At 47.2% G+C, this 24,850-nt stretch overlaps 1 protein-coding gene across 7 annotated transcripts in view; it reads right to left on the bottom strand.

Annotated features, from left to right (window-relative positions):
* Positions 1-2,401: 2,401 nt before the first annotated feature.
* The window catches only part of Ndufa10 (NADH:ubiquinone oxidoreductase subunit A10), a 34,809-nt gene continuing 12,360 nt past the window's right edge, over positions 2,402-24,850 (bottom strand). For 2 of the 7 annotated variants that reach the window (XM_087567588.1, XM_087567594.1), the window contains exons 8-11: positions 23,956-24,041; positions 15,840-15,948; positions 14,359-14,407; positions 9,422-13,041 (exon numbers count right to left, since the gene is read on the bottom strand). In XM_087567588.1, the coding sequence (XP_087423714.1) occupies positions 14,399-14,407; positions 15,840-15,948; positions 23,956-24,041 (204 nt within the window). In that variant the 3' untranslated portion in view covers positions 9,422-13,041; positions 14,359-14,398. 7 annotated transcript variants of the gene reach the window in all.

Raw genomic sequence — 24,850 nt, forward strand, 5'->3', positions numbered from 1 at the left:
GGTGATTAAGGGCAGGTGCACACATCTGTCCTGACCTCTGCACCTGCCGGGCTCCTACCAGCTGTGACCACCCTTTGCTGTATAACCACCCGTGTCAGTTTCCAATGAGAGGGTCCTTCAAGACAGTGCTGTTTATTCCATTGGCCAGCTCTTACCCACAAGGAAGCTTTCTCTAGCTCTGCCCCACCCCTCACCTCTCCATTGCTCCGTTGTGTTTAGAGCAACCTAAGCCTCTAAAGGTCAGACTGAAGGATGGAGCCAGGCAGATCCGTGAGGCTGCATGCATGGAATGCCAACCATTGGGGACGTGGGCGATTCCCCGTGTGTCCTACAGGCAAAGGGTGGCCCACAAGCACAGACAGCTTCACTTTGAAGCTCATCTTGCATTTCCCCGCGGCAGGCAGTGGAGAGGATTGAAGGAAGGGTTCGGAAAGTGCTAGAGGAGTCTGAGATGGAGGATCCCCACATTTGGATCTCACCATCTGCTGGGCTGTGCCCCCTGGGACTGTGAGGAGGGAAGCCAGTGTGTGCATCTGGCTCCCAGGTTGGCTCCAAGGTGACACATTTCATTTCTTGCCATTGACCTGCTGGCTGAGGCCCCATTCACACCCTACTGGATTATGCTCCCACCCTGGAATGCCCTGGCTCTGAGTCCTGTCCATTCACTCTGCCATGAGGCTACTGAGTTTGGTAGGAATAGGGGGCTCTCTGCTTTCAATCCACATAGAATGAAAAAGATCCAACTGTTCTTGGCTCCACCCCTTCTAGGAAAATGCAGGTGTAAAAGATTTGTGAGACTGACATCTTCCAACCTGCTCACGGTGCCGATGCTACCTACACTGCTTCGAAGATCCCTTGCTACAGATCCTTTGGGGTACGCCTATACTGGAAATCTCTGGTACTAGGGTGTCTGCTGAGAACTCCAGAGAAAACAGGACACACTAAAACCCACGGCTTAGGCCTCCTGACCAGGAGTCCAGAGCCATGCAGCTCAAATTCTTGTCATATCCTCTAGTTTTGCCTTCTTTCAGATGAGCCTCCCTCTAAAAAAACCGAACAGGAAGAAAGGACCCGAGGGCTGAAGTCCTGGTAGAAGCACTGCCCTTAAGGGCTGGCTTTCTATTAGACGTAAAGCCCAGGGTGACTCAGGCTCGTCCTCCCTTCACCCAGCTCTGAGCTGTCTCCTCTCAAAGCCCAGTGTAGCCTGGTGGCTTCAGCCCTACCCTTGCTGATCAGCCCCAGGGCAGCCAATCCAGAAGTCCGTTTTGGTAAACAGAACACAGGGTGTTTCCAAGCAATTAGGAGCCAGCAGGCTTCAAAAGAGGGGCCCCGTGTAAACCAAGAGAAACATTGTTCATTCCTGGTGCACTGCACAGCCAGACACTTACATCAAGGTGTAGCCTGACTGCAGGTCCCTGGACCCCCCAGGTACCCTTCATCCTGCAAGTGGCGGTTTAGTCACATGCTGCCCTCACTGAACTGCTTTGCCTGGTGAGCAGCTATTTGTCGTGGCACCGTGGCTGTGTGGTGGATTGTGCTTGGCAGCAGTCTGATGCCCGGGGAGCATGCCAGCTGCCACTAGGCTGCAGGCTGAGCCTTGCTGTGCTGAAGACGGAGGAAACCACCAGAGCATTAAGTCCGTGAGGACTTCCTCTGTCAACAGAAACACACAGAAGCAGTGTTGAGACAGTGCTCTGTTCCTGAGCCTCAAAGTGCTGAGGCCGCCGATGTGGGCTGCTCGAAGTGCATGGTTAGATTTCAGCTCTGCTCCACGTCTTAAAGGGCTGTAGGTGTTTTGGTGAAACTGGTGAGGCATTGAAACCAGACCAGGGTATCTACCAGTGTCCTCTAAGAGCTCCATCCTGGAGACTGGAAGAGAGTCCTCATCCTCCCCTGGAGAGTGAACACAGGAAGTGGGCAGGTGGACTCCTGCAGCATCACACATCACAAGTGTCACACTACACACAGGGAGTAGCCACCAGGGAAAGAAACAAGCACTCGGACTCTGAGGGACGGAGTCTGTGCTGACGTGCTAGCCACCATGGCTGAGGTCTCTGGGCAGTGGCCCAGCAGCTACTGTGGACAGCGCTGCATGTCTGCTATGTGGGTTTTCAGGGGCAGCAGCGCCATCAGGCCAGGGGCAGTAGTAGGGCCAAGATAAAGATGCTTTCTTTCTTTAACCCTCTCAGGGGCTCAAAGGTACTCAAACCACAAAATTCCAGGGCTGGTCTATTGCAGAAGGGGACGGGGAGGGGCAACCAGCAGGTTGGTGGCAACAGCCATAAGGCCAGCTTTTCTGGAAGATCAAAGTGTTCTCTTCTGTACTGTCTAACACTGACCTGTTCCCCAACCATGTGCTGTGCTGTGCGTGCCTGAATGGAGCCCAGTGCTACCAGGGAACTGAGTGCTAAATTTCATTAACTTTTAATTAAGTTAAATGTAAGTTACACGTGCTCGGAGCAGCCACAGCAGGATTCGCGGTACAGACTTGCAGCTTAGGACAGACAACTTAAAGCAGCTCCTGAACAGCAATGCAGATGACACCAGTTCCTAAGGACTCCTCCTCAGGTGAACAATTAGACGCCACTGCGCTTTCCACTTGGGATGGCACCCTCATGTTTGATAAGAGCATGTGTACCCACATTCTATACTCAGCTTGTGCTTCAGAGACAAGAGCAGGGAGCCCCGAGGGCGGCCAGGAATGAGCCTGCTCTAAGACGAGGTTCTGCTAGTCTATGGTCATTCTTCTTTCCCGTTTTGCTCTAATGTGCTGTTAAAAGAACAAATGCTTCAGAAAAAAAAAAAAAAAAAAAAAAAAAAAAAAAAAAAAAACAAAAAAAAAAAACAAAAAACGCTTCAGCACTGTGTGAGTGACCCAAACTGCAGGGCAGGGCTGGGGGGCGCAGGGCTGAGCATCCTCAGCCCCCAGGCACGTGTGTGCCACGCAGACACAGGGTGAGGGGCTACAGAGCCGGCTTTATTTCTTCAAGTTGGAAGAGCTCAAGGAAACAGCACTGGGACACAGGGCTTCCAGTGGGAGCTGGGCTTTCAGCAGACCAGCTTTGTTTTGTTTTCCCCCAGATGATTCCAAACGCTAGAAGGTTCCAGAACCTTGTCAATGGAAGTTGATTCTTCAAACTCTGAGTAGGCATAGGGCAGACTCTTTTTGTTAGATCACTTTTTTCTGGCAATTTCTTGATCATTTGCTTTTTTCCTGTTGTCTTGTAAAGCTTTGGAGTTCATAGAGTTGGGCAGAGCAGACTTCTTCGTAGCTGTGACACAGCCAGGCAGAGGCCACCATTCACTTCAGCCAGATCCACTTGTCACCCACATCGGCATTGTACCCAGGGGCGTACTTGCGGCCTGGCAGCTGTTGGGAGGAAAGGCACTAAAACAGTGTTTAGAGTAAAGACCACTTTCCCAACCCTCGGGGTTGGTCCCAGGGATATGGAGACAGGGATCTATTGTAATAAAGTAGCCTCGCCCACAGAAGTCCTGTCCAGGACAGTGACCCAATGTAGAAGATAAAGATTTTGGAGTAGGTCAATTCAGAGCCCGAATCTGGGCTTGGGTAGCAGCTGACCTGGTTAGCCCATCAACTCTCCTTCATTTACAAAACCAGAGCGCACTACTCTGGCTAGGCCACCCAAAGCCGCCACTGGCAGGAGGCAGGGTCAGCTTTCCTGTTCCCATGCCCTTGGGGCCAGCTCACCAGCACAGCCAGCTCTGCTGCCAGCACTGCCGAGTCAAGGTTTGATTCTCCAAGTGCTGCAGCCTGGGAGGGGCTGGCTCACCTATGCCTTCGCCACCAGGGCCAGCTCCCCTGTATTGCCCAAGAGAGTTACAGTTTAACTCCCCTTCCCCCAGTGATACAGCCAGTGAGGGGCAAAAGGGACCAGGAACCACCCCCACCCCCACATGACCTCATGGCAGATGAGTAGCAGGACCAGCTCTCCTCAGACCATCAACTCATTGCAATGGACATTTACAAGTGAAGATGTGCGGACAGAGGGATACTGTGGGATGAACTGTGACACACTGCAGCTTCCACCATGAGGTGTTTTCTATGCTGCTTGTTGTTGATGCTGCTTTGTGTGTTTTGTTTGATAGGGGGAGGCTGCAAGAGTCAAGGGTGGGTATAAGGGTGTAAAGAGAGATGAGTGGGACTGGGGTGTGTGAGGTGAAACTCACGAAGAATCAATAAAAAGTTTAAAAAAAAGCTACTGACTCACTCATGAATTTCCTATACTTATTCACTGAGGGCTCCCACCGCACCACTGATGCTCAAAATACTTGAGGAAGTAACTTTCTCTTCCGGTATCTTAGCTAATATTAATTTAGGGACCTAAGAAAAATCTTGAAAAGTTTTTTAGGCGATGGCTTATTTTGAAATATATTGATTTGAACCTTCTTGGAGATTTTTTTTTTCAGAATTTATTATTGTAAATACTTCAGATCATCTTTGTAAGTTTTAGTAGTTTGTTGTGTGGGTAACCATGTGTTCAGATATGTCTGTGGGCTCCTGTTTCCCCTTTTTAGGAAGAAAAAAAAAGAGGCTGTGGTCCCTTGGGGAGCCACTGAATTGCCCAGGCCTGAAGGAACATGGGCAAGAAGTCCTCTGGAAGCCATGGGCCTGGAGCTGTCACTGGGGTGAAAGGGTGAAGAGCTCAGCCTCCCTCTGCCAGCAGCCTTGTCCTTCCCTAGCTGATGGCACAGACAAGGGCACAGAAAGAACTACAGACAGACAAAGTGAGTGACAGGGACCCATCTAGCGGAACAGGAGGATGCAGCACAGCCTCAGGAGTAGCCTATCAGGACACTGTTTGTGGGCCGGCAGCTAGCAGGAGGCTTCTCTGCAGAGAGTAGGTGGAGAGTCTGAAATGGCCTCAGGCAAGGAGCATTGGTACAGTGTGCTGGGAGAAGCCACTGACACAGCCTCTCCAACGAGAGGCCACTCCTCCTCCCTTGCTGAACCATCCACATGGTTACGTTTGAGGAACAGAACACGCACACCCTTTAGAGGATTATATCTACACTGACTGTCACTGCAAACAAGGCGTCTCTACCTACTGGGTACAAGTTGGCATGGTGGCTTCACCAAGGCCCAGTTGGAAGCTTGAGAGGCAGTGGCAACTGTCACCTTGTTATACCAAGTGAAGCTACAGGTTGGTATTACACAGTGGCCAGTTGGTCAGTGTGTTCTGGGACTTCCAATCACCACTGTCCTGAATTTAAACAAGAGCAAGTCAAAACTAGCTGAAGAAACCAACCTGCTGAGCGCCACAGTCTACTAACTGCTTCATAAAAGCCACTCTCTGGAAATCTTAGGGGCATTTAGTTGGAGTATAAAATCTAGTGAGGGGTGCTCTGTTCTCAGGTTCTGGGGAGAAAGCACAGCACTTCAGCATACATAAAAGCACCCCTAAGTTCCCAGTATCTAACTGTGCTTGTCTGTGAGCAGGAGGCCATGTTGAATCTAAACCAACAATTAAGGTTTTGGGAGTTCCAAAGGAAGCCCAAGATCCAGCTGCCTCTGGGGAGGGCCCTGGGCAGCTGGCGACAGAAAGTCAGTCAGGACATTCTTCTGTCCCTCTATAGGATGCACAGGTATTTGTTTTTTCCATTCAGAATAAGTCACTTGCCTCGAGTACACAGCCATTCCGTCCACAGAGCAAGAACCAGCCCCTCCTCACACATGAGCACAAGAGAGATCTCAGTCTCCCAACTCTGGAGTGGGTCCTGTGTCCAAGTCCCTAGACAGCTCATCTACTGCCCCCGGTCTGAGGGTGGACCCGTGCTGCTGAGCCCTGCTGTGTCAGCCCCCATCCCACCTTACAATGCTCCCCCTTGCTGCGTGCTTCGGATAAACTCCCAGATACAGAACTGCTTGCTGTAGCGAAACAGCCTGAAGAGCAGGTGTGGAAAGCGCCCCCTCCATGGTTTAGCTTGACCGTGCGGAAGAGCTGGTCTGGATTACTGTGCGGAGGCTCAGGCAAGGGCGTAGACTCAGCACGGTCTCTCCTTAAACCCTAACCATGACACTGGGCTGCTAGGACCCTCCTCCAGGATCAGCCCTGGCCACTGACTGTCACTGCAAACAAGGCACCCCTAGCCACTGTGTGCAAGCTGGCTGTGGTGGCTTCACCAAGGTCTAATTGGGAGCCTGAGAGGCAGTGGCAAGCTTGTGGATACCAAATGAAGCTACTGAGTCTGGAGTCAAGCAACATGAAGGAAAGAGTTCTGAGAGTCGTACAAGGTGCCACAGCCTGTACATGCCAAAGCCAGCTTGAGTGCATACCCCAGTCTTCAGCGTGGACCCCACCCCTATCCTGACCATATCTTGGGTCAACTTGGAACAGAGCAGCCTCTAGGCCCTGGACTCCAGTGCTGGGGCCTGAGAACTTGAGAGCTGCCAGACTAACCATCAGCAAGTAACCGGAGCTTCCAACCTGACAGCTGAGACCCACGCCCTGTCTGATTCTGAACAAGCCACAGTGTAGAAGGTAGGGACTTGGAGTCTAGGCAGAGAGGAAGCTACAGAATTTGTTACAGGGCCACTAGTCTTTGGCTGAAGTCAATGTCCATGTGTGGCTGGACAACAGCCTCCAGGAGCTGTAAGCAGAACGAATCCATGGTTACTCATTGAAGGCTATGGGTCAGATGGGTGCCTACAGCCACTCCTCACACACAAGCACAGAGAGATTTCAGGCCATATTGTACCCCAAGCTATGCTAGAGGCACTGGAAATCTGGAACTCAGTGCTAGCAGGCTTAATGCTGATGTGCATGTAACTGCGCTGCAGCCAGAAAACTTCCAACACTTGTCTCAGAACAGACCAAAATCTAGCATTCCAAACCATGAAACTCACAACGTATGGCAGCCAGTGATCCATTTCCAGACACGTGAAGTGGAAACTATGACCTTCAACCAGAGGGAAAACCAGGCTGACTGAAATGACGAAGGCGACGAATTAGTGAGCAGGGATATTAAAGCATCCGTTAGGTAAGTGCTTGTTATGTTCTGGGAACAAACTGACAGATGACAGAAATGAGGGAGAACCGGAAAACAAAGGACAGGCAGGAGTTCCGAGGGTAAAAGTAGGATCCCTGAAGTATGATTCTATTGGTGGGTGTAGGGGTCATGCACATGTGCTCTGTGGGGGACTAGTGTTATGTGTTATGAAGGACTAGTCCTTCGGAGTCACTGTGCTGCCCACGGCAGGCCACACCCTCCCTGTCATTGCTGGGTGCCCAGGAGTACTGCTAGTCTGCTTTGTGGCCATAGGCTCTTCCCAGAGGCACCCTCTCTCACTGGATCACATGTCCTGATTTGTCCTCCTGCTGCCTGTAAGCCACGCCACGGGGTCCCTGCCCCTTCAGGCTGCCTTTCTCTGCTTTCTCCCATACTTCCTTGCTGCACCTTCAACACTCTGGTGTTTTCTGTTTTCTTGAAGAGCCAAATGAACACAATGGGACCCCAGCACATGTCTTAGCAGCGTAGAAAAGAGCATGAAGACGGGAGAGGTGACTCCAATACAGTAGAGAGAAAAGGCCACACAGCTCCAGGGACCATGAAAACCTCCGTCTAGTGCATATGTAAACAGAGTCCCCTGAATCGTCAAAAGTAATGGCTAAACCTTTTCCAAATGCTTTGAAAAATACAGCTATTACACCAAGAAATGCAGTAAACGTCTGCAGGATACAGACAGACGACCACAGAGACACATCACAGTGAAACCCAGAAAGCAAGCAGTAAATGGGCTTCAGAAATCCTGAAAGTAGCCAGACCCAAAAGGCTACAGGGGCACCAAGACTGAAGGAAAAATGACCAGACTTCTCACTAGAAACAATGCAGGTCCGAGGCACAGGTCTGCCATGTGTTGTGAGTGAGAAAGATCAAGTTAGAATCCTGTATCAGTTGAAAATACCTCACAGATTAAGTTGAAGTAAATATTTTTTAAGAAAGCCAGCCACTGGAATTGTTGCCATCAGACCCATATGTACAAACTGTTATGTTAGTCAGGCAAAACCTGGGTCCAAACCAAAGAATGGTGCACACTCAACATGACAACTCAGAGAGGAGACAGAAGTAGGTTCTTAAAGATAGATAGTTTACTATATCCTTTCTTCCAATCCATTCCTTCACATTGCTTCTAGAATGGCTTCTAGAAACAACATTATTGCCTTGCAGGAGACTTCTCTCCCCTTTTAAAACTTTCTAATTGGCTTACAAAATAGGAGGTTTTGATTTTTTCCCCCATAAACCCATTGCCTTTGTTAACTCTCCCATCCCATACCCTTGTCTTCCTTATTCTGGTTGGAACCAATCTGTGCCTGGCATCACTGTTTTCTATGTTCTCATCACTCGTGCTCTACCAGACACTTTCCCTTATAGGGTCCCTGATAGCCCCTTTCTAGCTCCTGGATTCTAAATTTGCTCCAAGTTAAGCACACAGATCTTTTTTTTTTTTTCTTTTTTTTCCGTAGCTGGGGACCGAACCCAGGGCCTTGTGCTTGTTAGGCAAGCTCTCTACCACTGAGCTAAATCCCCAACCCAAAAATTTATTTACTTATTATATATAAGTACACTGTAGCTCTCTTCAGACACACCAGAAGAGGGCATCAGATCTCATTACAGATGGTTATGAGCCACCATGTGGTTGCTGGGATTTGAACTCAGGACCTCTGGAAGAGCAGTCAGTGCTCTTAACCACTGAGCCATCTCTCCAGCCCAAGCACACAGATCTTTTTTTTTTTTTTTTCTTTTTTTTTTCGGAGCTGGGGACCGAACCCAGGGCCTTGCGCTTCCTAGGCAAGCGCTCTACCACTGAGCTAAATCCCCAACCCCAAGCACACAGATCTTAAGAGTCTAAACCGGATCCATACTCAAGAGAGAACACGTGGTGTTTGTCTTTTTGGCCCTGGGTGGGTCATCTCTGTTTTCTAGTTCTATCCATTTACCTTCAAATTTCATTTTTCCCCCACATCGGAGTACAATTGCATTCTGTACACATCACATATTTTTAAGCCATCCATCTGCTGACAAGACACTGAGAAGGCTGATTCCATTTCCTGGCTACTGTGAAAAGAACAGTGTGAACCCTGATGGGCCAGTGTCTTTGTTGTGGGATGTAACATCCTTTGGGGCTATCCCCAGGCTGGTAGAGCTGGGTCACATGGTTAGCCTATGTGCTGTTTCTTGTGGAAGCTCCACACTCATTTCCACAGTGATGCCCACACTCCCACCAACAGTGAACACGAGTTCTTTCCCCATAACCTCGACAGCATCTGCTGTCATTTGATTTCTGGATAATAGCCGTTCTAGTTGGGGTGAGATGGAATTTCAAAGTGGTTTCAGTGTGCATTTCCCTGATGGCTTAATTATGTTGAATACTTTCTAAAGTATTTATTAGCCATTAATATTTCTTATTTTGAGAATTCTCTATTCAGTTCCAAAGCCCATTTTTAAGTGGAACCGTTTTATTGAAGTTTCTTTACTTTTCTTCTTTTTTAAAGTTCTTTGTACATCTAAATGTTAGCCCTGTCACACGCACAGTTGCCGGGCATTTTCTTCCATTCTATAGGCTAAATGAAAATCCCAAATGTGAAATGACAATCCCAAATGTGAAATCCCCTTATAAGCTACTGGTCATGGGCCCCGGCATATATTTCCAGCATTCTTCTTGATGACCCACCAGAACTAAATGATAAGACACCATGCATCTTGGTTGCAAGATACAGAGAAATCAAGCTGGAACTTGGCCAGGTGGTTCTTCCCTGCCGGAGAGCTTTCACAGCTAGAAGGTGCTGTACAGACTAGAGAGTGAGAAAAGGCCTCAGTTCTTAAGATCTGGGAACCCTACAACTAAGAACAGTCTTTGAGACAAGATGTGCTTACACGTACAATAGTGGCAGCCCTATCAGAGGTGATCCACAAGTCTTGAAATACACTTGAGGGCTGCACCACAGGAGGTAATACATGCATACACACAAAGACAGACACACCACACACACGGACACACACCCTCACACACACACACATCTTTGCTCCCAAACTTATGGCTGGGATACTATAGGTCTTAGAAGGAACTTACTACTGTTTGACACGACACCAAACTGCCTTCTAAATACTTAGGATTTATACTCAGATAAACGCCACTAATGACTCAGAGAAGCTGCTCTGCGAGTGACTAACTGAATGCAAAGTCTCATGTCTGCTCTAGGTGCTAAGAATAAGTGATAGCTAAGTGCTCACCCTCAGAGGATTATTTATACACCTCCTCTAGGCTTAATTAGACAGCATCCTGGAAGAGGGAACTCAAAGAAGCAAAAGTGGGAAGAAAGGAAAAGGGCTGCAAACTGCTACCTTCAGGGCATGACCAAAAACATGCTCTCCGGGCAGCTTCAGTTGCCTGCACTGTGCCTACAAGAGTAAGCCGGTCAACAGTCAACCATGGATAGCCAAGAGACTCATGGGACCCTACCCAGCTGTGCTGAACTACAGGCTAGTGACAGATTCTAGAAGTTACCGACTTCAGGTGCATACCCATCGGTGATGATTCTGAACCCCTGCTCCCACAGTGAGACTCACAGCACCTGACAAGGCCCCCTGAAGGCAGCTGCTGACAGAGGTCAAAGACTTTGCTAGGGACAAATGCAGAGGCCATGAATGTCACTGTGACTGTGGAGTCACGCAGAATTAAGGGATGAAAGCAGCCGTGGTAAGCACGCGTGTCTGCGCGTTTAGAGTATTTGTGTGCCAGGCCAAAGGTCGGATGTGTGATAATGAATCTGGATTGGGAATGATCTCTGGTGCGCCTGGGTTTTCAGAGACAATGAGAACATGAGGGCTCTGACCTGTGAGTGGACGGTCCCTGGATGGACACGGAGGGTGACAAGATGCTGGGAGGTGGTAAAAAGTAGGAAGTGGGGAAGCAGGAAGCAGTGGTCACTGTGGACGGTTCTTTGGGAGGTATCTGTTCTCACTCCTTCCTCATCTCCCTTGCCTGGACGGACTGCTACCCCTGGAACTCCCAGAAAATATGTTTGGTTTGTTTTTTTTTTGTTTTTTTGTTTTTTTTTTTTTTTTGGTCAAGTACTTAGTTGCAGCTACAAAAAAAAAAAAAAAAAAAAAAAGCAACTACTAGAAAGTCTTCTGAAATGACAGTGACAGTCTAAGCGTGGTTCCAGTGGGACAGCTAGGCCTCTGTGTAGGTGCTGAGCCCTGCCCCAGATCCCATTCTGTCCTCTGCTTAAGTCTCCTGTGACCCCTCTTCCCACTGCCACTGGCATCCAACTCTGTCTATCCAGTCACATAAACTCTTGTCTTGAATAACACTTTTCCCAAGGTTCACTGTAGACCCCGTGCAGTCGTCAAAGTATCATCCTGACCTTCCCAGAGTACCCAGGTGCACAGCTCCTGCACCCGCCTCCTTATGCCAGTTGCTCCTTCTCACTAGCCTCCTTGTTCCTCATGACAGGCGGCGTCTCGACATCCTCCTCTGAAGTGCTTGGGTGGACCCACTAGCCAGCTGCTAGCATTCCTGCCCTTCCCAGGAGTGGCATGAGGCAGTGCTGGCTCTCAAACAGCCATGACAGTAGTGCTTGCCAGTGCAGTATGAGCAGAGTACTAAGTCAGAGTTGTCTGAGGTTTGAGCACGGTGGCAGAAACCAGTTCTGCTTCCCAAGAAGTGCCTTGGTGAAAACTGCAGATTCCCAGGCTGTCGACAGCTGGTAGGAAACGGACTGAGGGCCTCATGCATTCATCTCTGAATCATCCACAGAGTAGTTTCCAGTGGGAAATGCTGTGATAGTCACTGCCGTCTTTAATAGCAAAGGGGATCCTGCCCCTAAGAAGAAAGTCATTTGCTAGGCTTCACTTCAAGCCGTCTCTTAAAAATAAAAGCAACATAGTTTCTTTAAAAGACAAAGGAAACTAACATTCCTCTGCATGGCCATACAGTTCTTAGTCAGCAAAGAGGAAGCCTGAGGAATACACAGGACTTCTGAAAGAAGGAGACAGAGCAACTCTGCAGAGGACAAGTGCCAGGCGATCAAGGTTAAGGTCCTCAGTGGCAATGCTGATCATTCACCCCGACCCTCACCACCTCACCAACGCCCACCCAAGACTGCACTGCGGGTCCTTACTCTGTGACTAACACCACCTCACCAATGCCCACCAGAGACTGCAGTAGTGGCTCAGGAGTAGCAGCAGTGAGGCACCAGACAGAGCTTCTGGAAGAAGTGCAGACAGTAGGGATGGAATCTACAGCAAAGCCCGGTTAAACATGCTCTCTCAGGCAGGACAGGCTGCACATCAGGCCTCACGGAACTCACACATGGCTAGCCCACAGCTTGACATCAGAATGGACTCTGGTGGTCTGCCTTCACTTTAATGCTGACCAGAAGGTCTCCTACCTTTACATTCTTAATAAAATACTATCAAAAGTGACAAATAACAGCCACAGTGAGAGAATACGTGAAACAAAACACAGGGAGCACCTGCCAGGGGACAGAGAGATGACCAAACAGCAGAAGGGAGCCAGGCAGTCCAAGAAGACCCAAAAGGCACACACTGCAGTTATCAGATTGCTCTAGCACAGATTAAGGTTCAAAAATGTATGGCAAAATTATTCTGTAAAGTTGAAATTAAAGTGTAAACTTAGAAACAACAACAACAACAACAACAACAACGACAAAGATCATGATTAAAATTAAAAGCTCAATGAGCAGGCAGGGAGAAGAGCTGGGAAGCCCATCCACCAGGAGCTAGGAGGACAGCAGCAGAACAACATGTGTGGGCTGATGCACACTGCCAAATGGCCATAAGAGATGAGCACAGGCCCAGCACAGTGTGAGAAAGACAACCACCCTTAGGAGCCTGAGGACAGCCAAGAACTGACTGAGGAGACCAGCTAGAGGGACAAAGGACTTCATGGACCCCACGCCAAGTGATGACATAGGCAGGTAGCCTGGCCCCCAGGTGTGCATAACTTTCTTGGTGAAGCTCAAGAGTACATGAGAAAGCAGACAAAAACCAGACCTGCAAGAGAGATGAGAAGCATTCATCAGAGAAACAGCAAGCTGCTCTTTAGAACAGGGTCAGAAGCCTAAGATGCTGAAATTCAGACTGGTTAAAAGAAAAATAAGCTGGAAATTCAGAATTCTCTGCCCTGTGCAATTTATTTCTTAAAAAACCAAAAACAGTCTCCTTTCCTTCCAAGTTTGACCTAAAGCATCCTGTAAGGCTAAATAGGACATTGACTCCCTAAAACTGGGGTGACAGACATGGGTAGGGTTTGAAGTACACCACGGTAACGGAAGGGGTGGGGGTAGGCACAGGGCTGCTCACAGGTTTGGTCCTGTAGGTGCTGACAGGAAGGATGTGACAAGGACTAAACAGTCACCTTCAGCCGGGTAGAGGAGGTGGGAGCCTGAAACTGCTAAGGGCTCATGAGTCTCAACACCCACAGATGAACATACAAATGATTCACATATGGGGAGATGGCTTCCTTACAGCAGGTGCTGAAGATGTGGAAGGGACACAGAAAAAGAACAATTAGGAAACCATCAAAGTGGCAACTATGTAGTTAAGAAAATCAATGGATGCAGAACTTTGGTATAAAAATCTGTCAGAAGAGCATGTTTGCAGTCTTAGCGCCCTCCAGAGCTTCCTGATTTTGAAGAGTGAAGGAGTCACAGAATATTTAGTCACATGACCAAAGGGCAAGGTTAAGCAACTATAGGGCCAATGAGAATCTATATGGTCTAGGAAGTGGAAATGAGTTCTTTGATATTCCCTCCACAAAAACTATAGCCTGAATCTCACCCACAAACCAGACTGAGGGACAGTCAACAACTGAGTACCCTGTAGTCTCCAAAGGCCTGGTGTTCCTAGCTCATTTTGCCTGCATGTATGTTGGTGTACCATGTATATGCTTGGTGCCAGTGGAGACACAGGAACGCACAGAGTCTCCTGCAACCAGAGTTATAAACAGTTGTGAGACAGCTGTGAAGGCTAAGAACTGAGCCCAGGCCTCCACAACAGGACATGCTCTTAACTGCTGAACCATCTCTCCAGGCACTATTATCATTTTAAAAAGTTTGAAGTATTTCTCCCAAACAAATTTAAAAATAAAGTAAAAATAAATGAAGATCAAATACAAGTCACTTTAATTTGTTGCAGCAAAGTCTTCCTGGGAATGGTCCTAAGCAGAAGTGGAGTCACAAAAAGAGTGAACCGCAGCAGGCAAGTGTTAGGGGCTTCCCTACCTTGATCACCTCTGTCTCACAGTCCTTAGAAGGACTTGAGGGACTTAAAATGTACAGAGAATTAAGACACATTATCACAACAGCTCACCGGAGGATTGAGCAAACAGGACTCAACACAGTCTGTGACTTTACGCTGCCTGCAACAGGAGAACCACCAATATTAGACTCAAATATATCAAAGTTGACCATTTTAACTACCAGATTCATCACTAGAGTGGTCAACTAGTAACATAATGGTGACCAGTTGGCAGCAGAGGGACATACATGAAAGCCAGAAAAAAACATAATCCCCAAAAGGTAAAATAAAAGAGAAAGCAAAAAACTTAGGGCAGGTCAGAAAGAACTATGAGACAGCCCATGTCCAATGTAACAGGGTAAATATTACCAAGGCTCAGAATAACTAGAGCCTTTTTGTTTGTTTGAATACCTTCAGGTAACCAGAGGGAGGCTGATGTGAAAGGGAACAGAAAATAAATCCTGGGCAAATACTAGCTGAAGAAAGTCTAAGATGCTGGAGCAGCATTCAGAAGCAGAACCCTGAAGGCAAGCTCTGTGAATAAGGATACAGCTGGTCATGTCACAGGCACGGCAGGGAAAGCACTAAGCTGGTCAACCTCTGGGGCCACGGCTGTCGGAGGGAGGCAGGTCCAGCAATGCTGTAGACCCTCCTGATGCAGCCGACAGAGGGTGGACTGGATCCGAATGAGGCTACTACTGTACGGCAGAGGGAGGCAAGGAGCGTGGATCTGGATGTATGCTTGTGTACCATGTGTATGCTTGGTGCTCCCTACCTGCCATAGGGAGCGGCTGTATCCACTCAGGTAAGATGCCAGTCTAGACACAGACCGTGAAAAGGATGTGCTCCCAAATTTATATGGGGAATACAATTATTTTCAATTTGTTTAAAAGAAAATATTGAGTCCTTTAAGCAAGGGAGAGGAGGGGGGAAACAAGTGGCCACGCTGAACCCTTAATCCAAGCTTCCAGTGGTCTACAGCCTCTGCTGCTCAACTGACAGGAGTCCTGCAGCTGCCTCCAGATGCTGGCCATGTGTCACTTCCAGGTGAGCATTTCACTTTCCAGTAACCAACATGCCGTGGTAGACCATGGACAGGACACTCTTCCCATCCCAATATGCTGCTTGGTGCATTCTTGTTAGGCCCCTGACCCTGCCTACACAGCTGGAAATGACAGCAATGGAGGAACAAAAGACTTGTGAAGAAGATGTGTAAATTAGAGAAAGGCACGGGGAGAGGTAACTGCTATCTCTATGTCTGCATGAGCTCTGCCGCCTTTGCTGCACTGTACCACGTGGCTGGAGAACATTCCATAGAAATGTACGGTGAGCCTTAGATGCACTGTAAGGAGTGAGGTGACATCAGACATAGCTGTGCAATTGGAGCTCTCAGCTAAAGAATGGAGGGCACTTGTCATCAGGACAATGCACCCAGAAGGTTACTGGATCTGGTGCCTGTCTGAAGATTCACTGCTTTATCACTAGAACTGAGGGGGCAGCAGCAGACCAATTCTTCACAGAATCCCTGACTTTGCTGCCATAGTAGGGCTCACCTCTCTGAAGCTGTCGTAGATCCGGCTACCCTGATGAGCTCCAATAGTGATTTCTGGGAGGTAAACCGGGACGGTCGTGTAATTCAGCACTTCTCTCTTATCCTGGACCCTGAAAAGTAAAACAAACATGGATGACGACAGCCATCAAAGTGTGGACCATCAAGCAGATATTTTTGACTCTTTACATATTCACAGGGTCTGGAGAGATGGCTCAGTAGTTAAGAGCACTGGCTGCTCTTCCACAGGATCTGGGTTCAATTCCCAGAAACTGCACAGCAACTCACAACTGTCTATAACCCCAGTTCCAGGGGATCTGCACCTTCACACAGACTTACATGCAGGCAAAACACCAATGCACATAAAAATAAATAAATTAAAAAAACAAAGCAAAACTAAGATAAATGCTGTTCTCAAGAAGGTATTTTCAAAGCACCACTTCTTTTGAAGATCTCTGGGGCATGAAGCTCTTCTGCTGAAACAGCTCCAGACCTGAGGGAGTTCTGAGAAGCCCTGATGCCTTCAGATAGTGGGCTCTGGATGAAGGGTTTGGGAAATGGGAAAATGGAGCCGATGTGTGCTACACACAATAGCAGGGAGAAATCTACCAGCAGATGGCAGGTCCCCACAGTATGCACACTATGCCCTCATTAGAAAGATAACGTCAATCCCAGTGGGGAGGCACTGCAGTGTCTTCCACAGGTACTAATGGTGATGTGACAGCACCACGTGGCCTTTGCTAGGTAGCACCTGGGGCCATACTTCTCAAGGGTCAGCTTCATTTCTGGTACTAACAATACCAACTGTAGGCTTCTCCCCTTACTTTACCATTTCACTCTGCTGATTCAAGAATGTTTATACAATTCTTACAGCTCATTCTCTCCAAAGTTGAGCTCAACATAACCGCTATGCTTGAAGAGACAAACTTTTAAGCACCCCTCCCCCCCATTAAGTCTGGGTATAGTCATGCAGGCTTAAAGTCTGTGAATGCTAGAAACCCTAATACTAGGGAAGCAAACTCAAATAAACTACCACAAGTTTGAATCCAGCCTGGACTACCTGGCCAGACAACTGAGGGGAAAAGGCACTAAAGCTTTTCTTATTCTTATAGCTCGAGAAATAAAGTAATTATTTTCAACAGATACTACTTAACCACACCTCAGTTGTAAAGGCAACAGAGGATGTTTCTTGCCTGCAGTTTCCAGGTATAGATTCTATAATTGTATCTGACTCCTGGTGGTTGGACCTAGGAAGTATCCAGGCTCACTCGGTAAATCTGCAGACAGCCAGGTCCCCACACAACTATAACCACCCAAGAGGAATGCATGGTGCATGGTCCACTGGTCATGCTTCCACAAGAAACCACAGGGAAATGAAGACTGTGTCAGGCTGAACTTTGTGGGTGGCAGGAAGATCAGAGTCTAGTGTCTTAGCACAAATGAGCCACTCCACAATGGTTCAGTGACTCAGGTCCCCCAAGCACAGCTATCAGGTAGCCCTGCCTGCCCGTCTTCCCATGTGGTCTGCACTGCTTTAGGTCACACAGTCAAAGATTAAGATTGCTTTTCTTAGTTTTCATATCCTATCCAGTTGGTTTTTTTCTACCAAAAGAAAAGAAACCATTTAAAAGCAGCGGAAACCTGGGAACAGTGCAGTTGGTAAGGACACAGTAGCTGTGCTCCGTAAGCTTACTCTGATTAGCTGCTGGATGAGATTCCACAGCGCTATAGACGGTCGCCGGCACTACTGCTAGCACTCCCTCACCACAGCTACCAGACGACAACCTTCTCACCTCTTCTTGACTATCCAGTAGCATATGCACACAGCTCTCTACTGTGACACACAGAATTACTCTGTACCTGCTAGTGTTTAATTTTGTCAAAAGTGGTAACAAAATATTTCCACTAAAAATGAAGTACATAGTAAATGTTAACAAATATCAAAGGGAGGTGTCCGGGAAGTACGTGAACCACAGAACAACAATAGAACAACAGCGCCATCTATGTTTAATTTGCCAAAATTACAATTTACACATGCCCCAAAAGAACAAGAAGGCTTTAAAAGTAATCCGTTCTCTACCTTCCTTAAACCTGGAGAAGCAACTCTTAGCAGGGCTCACAGGAATGAGCAGAGACACAGTACACCTCAGCACATACTTGTCGGATAGGCTAGAGATAACATCCCTGATCAGAGATAATGAAAAACCAAAGGCACTGGGAAGCCTTCTATGACTCAGAACACAAAGGCGATAAGGAGTTCTGCTTATACAATACATTCTTGGTTCAGCACTGCAGATAGAAAAACCCAGCTGAGAACAATGCTCCAGCCACACCAGTGTCCAACTGTGCTGTAATGGAGTACTCCAGGCTGGCTGAAGTACCACGGACAGACAGACAGCACCAGTGTCCAACTGTGTTGTGATGGAGTATCCCGGGCTGGCTGAAGTACCATGGACAGACTAAGCAGAAGTGCTGAGCAAGACAACAGAAAAGAATAGAACAGCAACTAAGGTTTTATGGTTGAATATTTCTCCAAGAGGGGAAAGCTCACGTTTCTCCCACCTTCCACAGTCTGTTTACTTCCTCCTGAGCTGCACTTCTGCCTGAAACTATGTAGAGAACTTGCATCTGTTGCCACAGTACTAGATCTTCCAGCAGCTGCAATGGGCCTGCCTCATGGGCAGCAGGTGGGGCTGGGAGGTTGGGGAGGGGGATGGGTGCAAGGACAAATGTAACTGAAATTAAACAGAAATGTTCTAAAGCAATAATCTGGTCAAGTTCTGGAGCAAGTAAGTATAACTGGCAAGTGGCATGTTTACAGTAATTGTCTCAGAAAAACAGATCGTAATTTTCACTCAAGAAATTAAGATCAACAAAATTACCATTGAAAACTGTTATGAAACTGAGGAGAGGACACAACACGGGGAAAGGATAGCCACAGTAAATGAAATAAAAGCAATTAATTGGATGTTGTAACTCACAAACTCTGGGAAAATTACAGGACACAGCTCTATACCCTGATAACCATATAACTAAGTAATTACCAAAATTATGATTTTTAAGCATGGGCCAGATCAACACGTGTTTCAGATCACATTTAGAAAATGACATGGTATTATCTGTGGGAGGTCAAAAGCCAGAAATATTCCCTAGTCTCAGCGAGTCTGTTTGGATCTCAGACAGTTCTCTTCCCTAATGCTAGCTTATGCACTCTGCTCAGTATACCTGATCCTAAAAAGCAAGGATCACAAGACATTTGTGTGACAAACCCACAGCATTAAGAGGAGGTGTCATGGTGGTAACAAGGCAGGCTGTGAAGAAATGAAGTTCAACACTGAGATTCAGATCCCTGGGTGCTAGACCAGGACAGAGGTTGCAATTCCTGAACAAACGCTGGAACAGAAGGTCAGTGCTTTGGAGCACTCTTTATAAAGGGAAAGAGGAACTCTCTTAATTTAAAAACAAGCAAATAAAACAGACCAACCTCTGGAGGGCACTTGGTAACTGACCAGGAGCAGAGGTCCAATGAGGACATCAAACCACGACAGCAGAGAGCAACGGGGTCAGAGAGAGAGCGCAAGGGAGTAGATTACTTCAGAGTAGACTTTGGGAGAAAGAGAGGTTAGCATGACTAGAGGGGCCCTACTTAGTACTATAGCCCCAGACTCAATCCAAAGCACATGGCAGAGTAAGGCAAGACAGGCAGAGGCTCCATGAGTCACAGCAGCTCCACTTCCTGGAGTCCTTCCTGACAAACATCTCATGGCATCTCCAGCAAACCAGCCTTTACATTTTCAGCTTCATGCAATGAACTTATATGGCCTCCTGTACTCTTAGAGCAGTTTTCATGCAGGGACTCCCCTGCTACACGCTGCTTGGACTCAGCTCTCTGAAACCATGGAAGAATTCCTGACTCCTCAGTTCTTGTGTATTTCATGCCTCTAGAGCCAATACCATTTAGATAACACTGCCAAGCTCAGAAGCCAGCTTGGGATAGCCCCTCACACTGCCCAGCTCAGAAGCCAGCTTGGGATGGCCCCCCTTTGCCTTTGACCACACTGGTATGTTGAAGCTTTCTAGAGAAACCACTCAAGCTTCCTCCTAAGGTGGGAGCTTAGCTGGATGAGGTTGTGCCCTGGCATATTAGTTCTCCAATTAGGAACAGTGGACTCTCCTTTAGCTGATCTAAGGACAGAGATGCCTTGGCTGTAAACATTAAACTTCCTAGTGCTTTTTTCTCCAAATTATGTATGTTGTTACTTCTTTCTGTTCCATTTGCCCTTTTTCAGTGTAGAACTATATATGGGTTACCAATAATAATCAAACCACTCAATGCTATGCTCTCTTGAAATTTCCTCTGCCAAAGAGATTAGTCTAATTTTTAATAGACTTAATTAACTTCAAGTAAGTTCTCAGGACAAGGGCAGAAGGCAGCCAGATTCTTTGCCAAGATATCACAGACTAGTTGTTAGTAAACTCCATACATGAGTATGACCCTCAGTGCTACTGACTTTCAAGTTCTAACTAGAAGAGTCCATTAAGTTCTGCTTACAAAGTTCAACTACTTTACTAATCCAAAACACTGAAGCCTTCCAGGTTCCTTAAAACAAGTTCTTCACAGCAACAGCCTACTCTCTAGTACCCAAACTTCTAGGACAGCAGGGAATAAGGCCATAGAGTCAGGAAGCAAAATTTTTCTTACTGGGATACTAGGGGTGACAGTGAGAGTGAGTGGAATCATTCTCATTTTCATTCCCTGAGACCTAGACTGGCTATAGGGGAAGCATTACAATAGACTGAATGCTGATTCAAAGCACATGCTACCTTCTGGAGAACCCTAAAGGGTAGGGAAACCTTCACAGTGAGCACCACTATGGGCAGTGTACATGGTTGGACATTTTACTTGGAAGGAGAAATTGCCGGATGCGTGATTGTCTGTATATTGATTTATGGGCTGTGGACAATATTTTGGCTGGATGGTCAGGGCTACAGGAGGAGGCAACTGCTTCCTTCTGCTTGTCCTAATTCTTGCTGGCAAGTCCATCTATCCTGTTGTTGCAGCATTCATGCACCAATGTTAGAGACAACTTGTTCAGGATTCTAATGTACACCTAAGACTCTAGGATCCTTCAGACCTTTGGCACCAGACGGGGACTAGAGAGAAATCCAATCTCGTGGCCTGAACATCTGCCTGCCAGTCTCAGCCCCTCCTGGGTGAAAGAGCTATTGCTCGATTATCACAACAGAACCAATTTAATAAATCACACTAACACACACACACACACACACACACACACACACACACACACACACACCCCATTCAAGGGAGGATAGCAAACTCTAAGGATATAAAAAGCACAGTAATATCACACAGCCTCCATGTTTCCAGCCACACACTTTCCGTAATCCTCTCTGTAGACACAGCTGTTACGTCACAATGCCTAAAGAGTACTGAGAAGGAAGTCTCCACATACTCAGCAGTCACAATATTTAAAAAACAAAACAACACAAAACTACAACAACAACAACCTTGGCTGATGTTGTGGCTAAAGCAGGCTAACTGCCCATTTCTTAGATGACAGTGACAACATACTGAGGTGACGTCTTGCGTCAGCATGGAACGAGGCCAGCAGTGCTGTGAGGGACAGGTGCACCCGCTGTCAGCCACCTGCCCTCCCGTGGAACAGCACTGGACCCAGATGACGTGGAAGGACAGGAAACACAGCAACTGAAACTGTACGGTTTCTAAAGTATGAAATGATAATACAAAGTAGAATATATAAAGGATCAGCTGAATTCAGAGATGGGGAAAAAAACCATGTAATAAGTAGAAAGCACAGACTATGGAGAAATGGATTCCAAGAGGACTGCTCATTTTACTATAGAAGGTCCAAGTATAGAAGATACAACTGTCAGACAATATGAAGAAACAAGACCTAACTACTTGCTGAGTAGGAAAAATGACTTAAAATTGAGATTATAAAAGTAAAAGAATGGACAAAAAGATGCCATGCCTCTGCTGAGAGCAGAAGTCTCCTTAATATAACATTTCAGACTGAGGAAATTACAAAACAAAGGGAACCAGCAGGCACATGCAGATGAACATTTTCTAATTAGAAGACATACTTGACAACAACAATTGAAACACAGGGAGGGCAAAATAAAAGGACTCAATGGAGGCCTGGGAGGCACTGCTTGGGCTTTAGCTCCCTTTCAGAGCTGACAGATCCCACAGAGGGCACAGATGACGCAGTCACCACAGGCCTCGGCTCTATCAACAGGCAGGCTCAGCATCCCTGTCCCATAGCAGAACCCACACTGTCTGCTCAATGGAGCATGTGCCAAGGCAAAAGGCATGCCAGCCAGAAAGACACCTGAATGGAGGTGAAAGAAGAAAAACAGGCAGAATGTTTACAGATGACAGTGGGGTTTGGGGATGGGGGGAAGAATGTTAGGTGGGAATAACAGATATAACACCAAATAACGTACTCCTAAATCATGTGAGACAAGGAAAGACTCAACAGAATTCTGAAAATATTTTACCTTCGTGAAACTAAGAATATTCTTTATCTGATGTGTAGGCTGCAGGAAAAGCAGTGCTAAGGGAAACTGAATGGACCTGGGCTTTGAGGACAGAGGGTCTAACTGAGCTGTCTACTCTGGGATGAAGAGAGCTGCGAGAACAATGAAAACCATCACTTGAAAACAAAGCTGTCAACGAACACCAACAGCTGGCCATGTGACAGTCACCAGCAGCAGAAGACTCAAAGCACAAAGCAACCAGGAGTGTAAATGAGATTTAGAAACTGCACGCCAAGGCAACTCTTTTCTCTGGAACAAAATGGTGGTTTCCTTTGATTTTTACTTAATTATACTGCATCACTGTGTATCTATGTGCACACATTCATGTTCTTGTATGTGTGCAAATGCATGTGTGCATGTTTATGTCTCTAATGTGTATAGAGGCCAGAGCGTAATTCTGAGTCTTCCTCATTCTCTCTCAATCTTATTTGAGATAGGGTCTCTTACTTAATGAATTGGCTTGACTGGCTGGTCAGCAAGCAAGGCCCAGGGATCCCTCTGCCTCCACACAAGCATGCACAACTAAACCTAGATGTTCATGGGGGTGCCTAGAATCTTAACTCAGGTTCCTTACTAGTTAACTAGGTTATCTCTCAACCCTAACTGTGCTTCTTTACAGATAAGATATTCACTACCAAGTTTCTACAAAATAATCTTGCAATAAAAGAAAACAATCAGCAGTTATACAGTGTACTTATCTGCACAGTCTGCCCAGTAACAATTCTTATGCTCAAAGAAAGTAACCTGCGTCCTGGAAGTCGCTAGCATATCCTCTACTGAAATACAAGGCACCCAACTCTGCCTATGAGCCCTCAGTGGGTGACCTGCTCAGGATGTACCCATGGTCCAACAGAGGGCTGCAAGCTTGCTGACAGACACAGTGGTAACAGACAATGGGTCTCTGCTACCTCAGAGACTCGAGGTTCTCTGTGTGTTAAGTTAGCTGGGAAGCTCCCCGAGGCTACTTTTGTACAGAAGTTTCTCTGCTATGTGTGATGCAGGAAGATGTTCCCAGCAGTCCTAACTGGAGGGAGGAAGCGAGTGGGGGCTGAATGACCGAGGTGCATGTATCTTTGCAATGAAAGGGTCTGAGGAAGCAGGACTCAGCCCTGTGTCTGAAGCTGCCCAGGGTCAGACTTGGGAGTGGCCTTTACAACTCAATGGTTCCATGCTCTAGTGTACTTGCATCTCCCACGAGATGCTAAGAGCAGAAATTTTATTTGCTCCTAAAGTCTTTCAAACTAAAACCAAACCTGGCAGAGTAGAAGCAAAATAATGACAGGAAGGGGACCTTTTTTGATAATGACAAACCACTACACATGAGCCCACCAAGAGTTGTTCAGAAGGAAAAAGGGCAAACACATCAGCCCTGGCTGGCGCAGTTGACAACTAAACTGAAGTGTTCATTACTTAAAAACTGTCTGCGCGCAGCGTTGACAACTAAACTGAAGTGTTCATTACTTAAAAACTGTCTGCGCGCAGCAGTGTGTACACCCAGGAGTACTTTGTTCCCGCCCCAAAGCTCCCCGCTGACTCACAGCATCCGCAGGTTGTGAAAGGTCCGATCATCCTGTTTAAGCCAAGGTCCTTTGTTGTAGTTAAGGTACTCAATGTCCTCTACCACCTAAAACAATAGAAACAGAGAGGCCCAGCTCAGAACTGTGAATGAGGCAGCACTGCAAGTTTACAAAGCCTTGGCAGAATCACACAAACCAGGAAGACATACAAATGAAAGAAGAACAAAACGGTGGCACTTGAGTGGGTTCAGCATGAGCCTGCCTCATCAACATCCCAAAACAGCAAAGGGACAGAAGCTGCCTGAAGACGGAAGGCAGGAACAAAGAGGAGAGCCAACACTAAAGACAGTACCCTTATCTTCCCAAACAAGTTCCTTCTGGAAGGGAAGACAGCCACACAGGCAAGCAGAGGAACCTGAACACCAACATATGCTTGGGGAGCCCAGGCCTCCAGTCCTGCCCTTCAGAGGCAGAGGCAATCTTCCCACACTCACTGCTCCTCCAGAACATGCCCAGCTCCAACCTCACTTAAAGGCCCAAGGTACATTATTCTAAGATAAATCATCTAAACATACGTCTAAACACCAATCAAAGGTACAAAAATAAACTGAATATGAACAAGTTGGTGTTGGTCCAGGAAGGTAGTGAAACTAGCCTTTTAGTCTAGGTAGGACAAGCCAGGAACTCAAAAGAATGCTTACAGGAGGAAGCAGCAGAGCCACTCTAGAGTACAGCAGAGCTCACCAGGTCCCCTTCCTCCTGCCCTCTGCTCAGAGGAACTGATCCCTCAGGCGGCCCACACACCTCTGCAGGTCGGAGGAGGAGCCTGAGCTGGCACTCACGTTTTGAATTTCTATGCTTCTTATTGTTTACTAACCCTTTCCTGACCTTCACTTCTGTTTGACATTAGGTCTTG

This window comes from Rattus norvegicus, chromosome 9, assembly GCF_021556685.1.
Source record: "Rattus norvegicus strain SHRSP/BbbUtx chromosome 9, alternate assembly SHRSP_T2T, whole genome shotgun sequence".
Taxonomy (NCBI): Eukaryota; Metazoa; Chordata; class Mammalia; order Rodentia; family Muridae; genus Rattus; species Rattus norvegicus.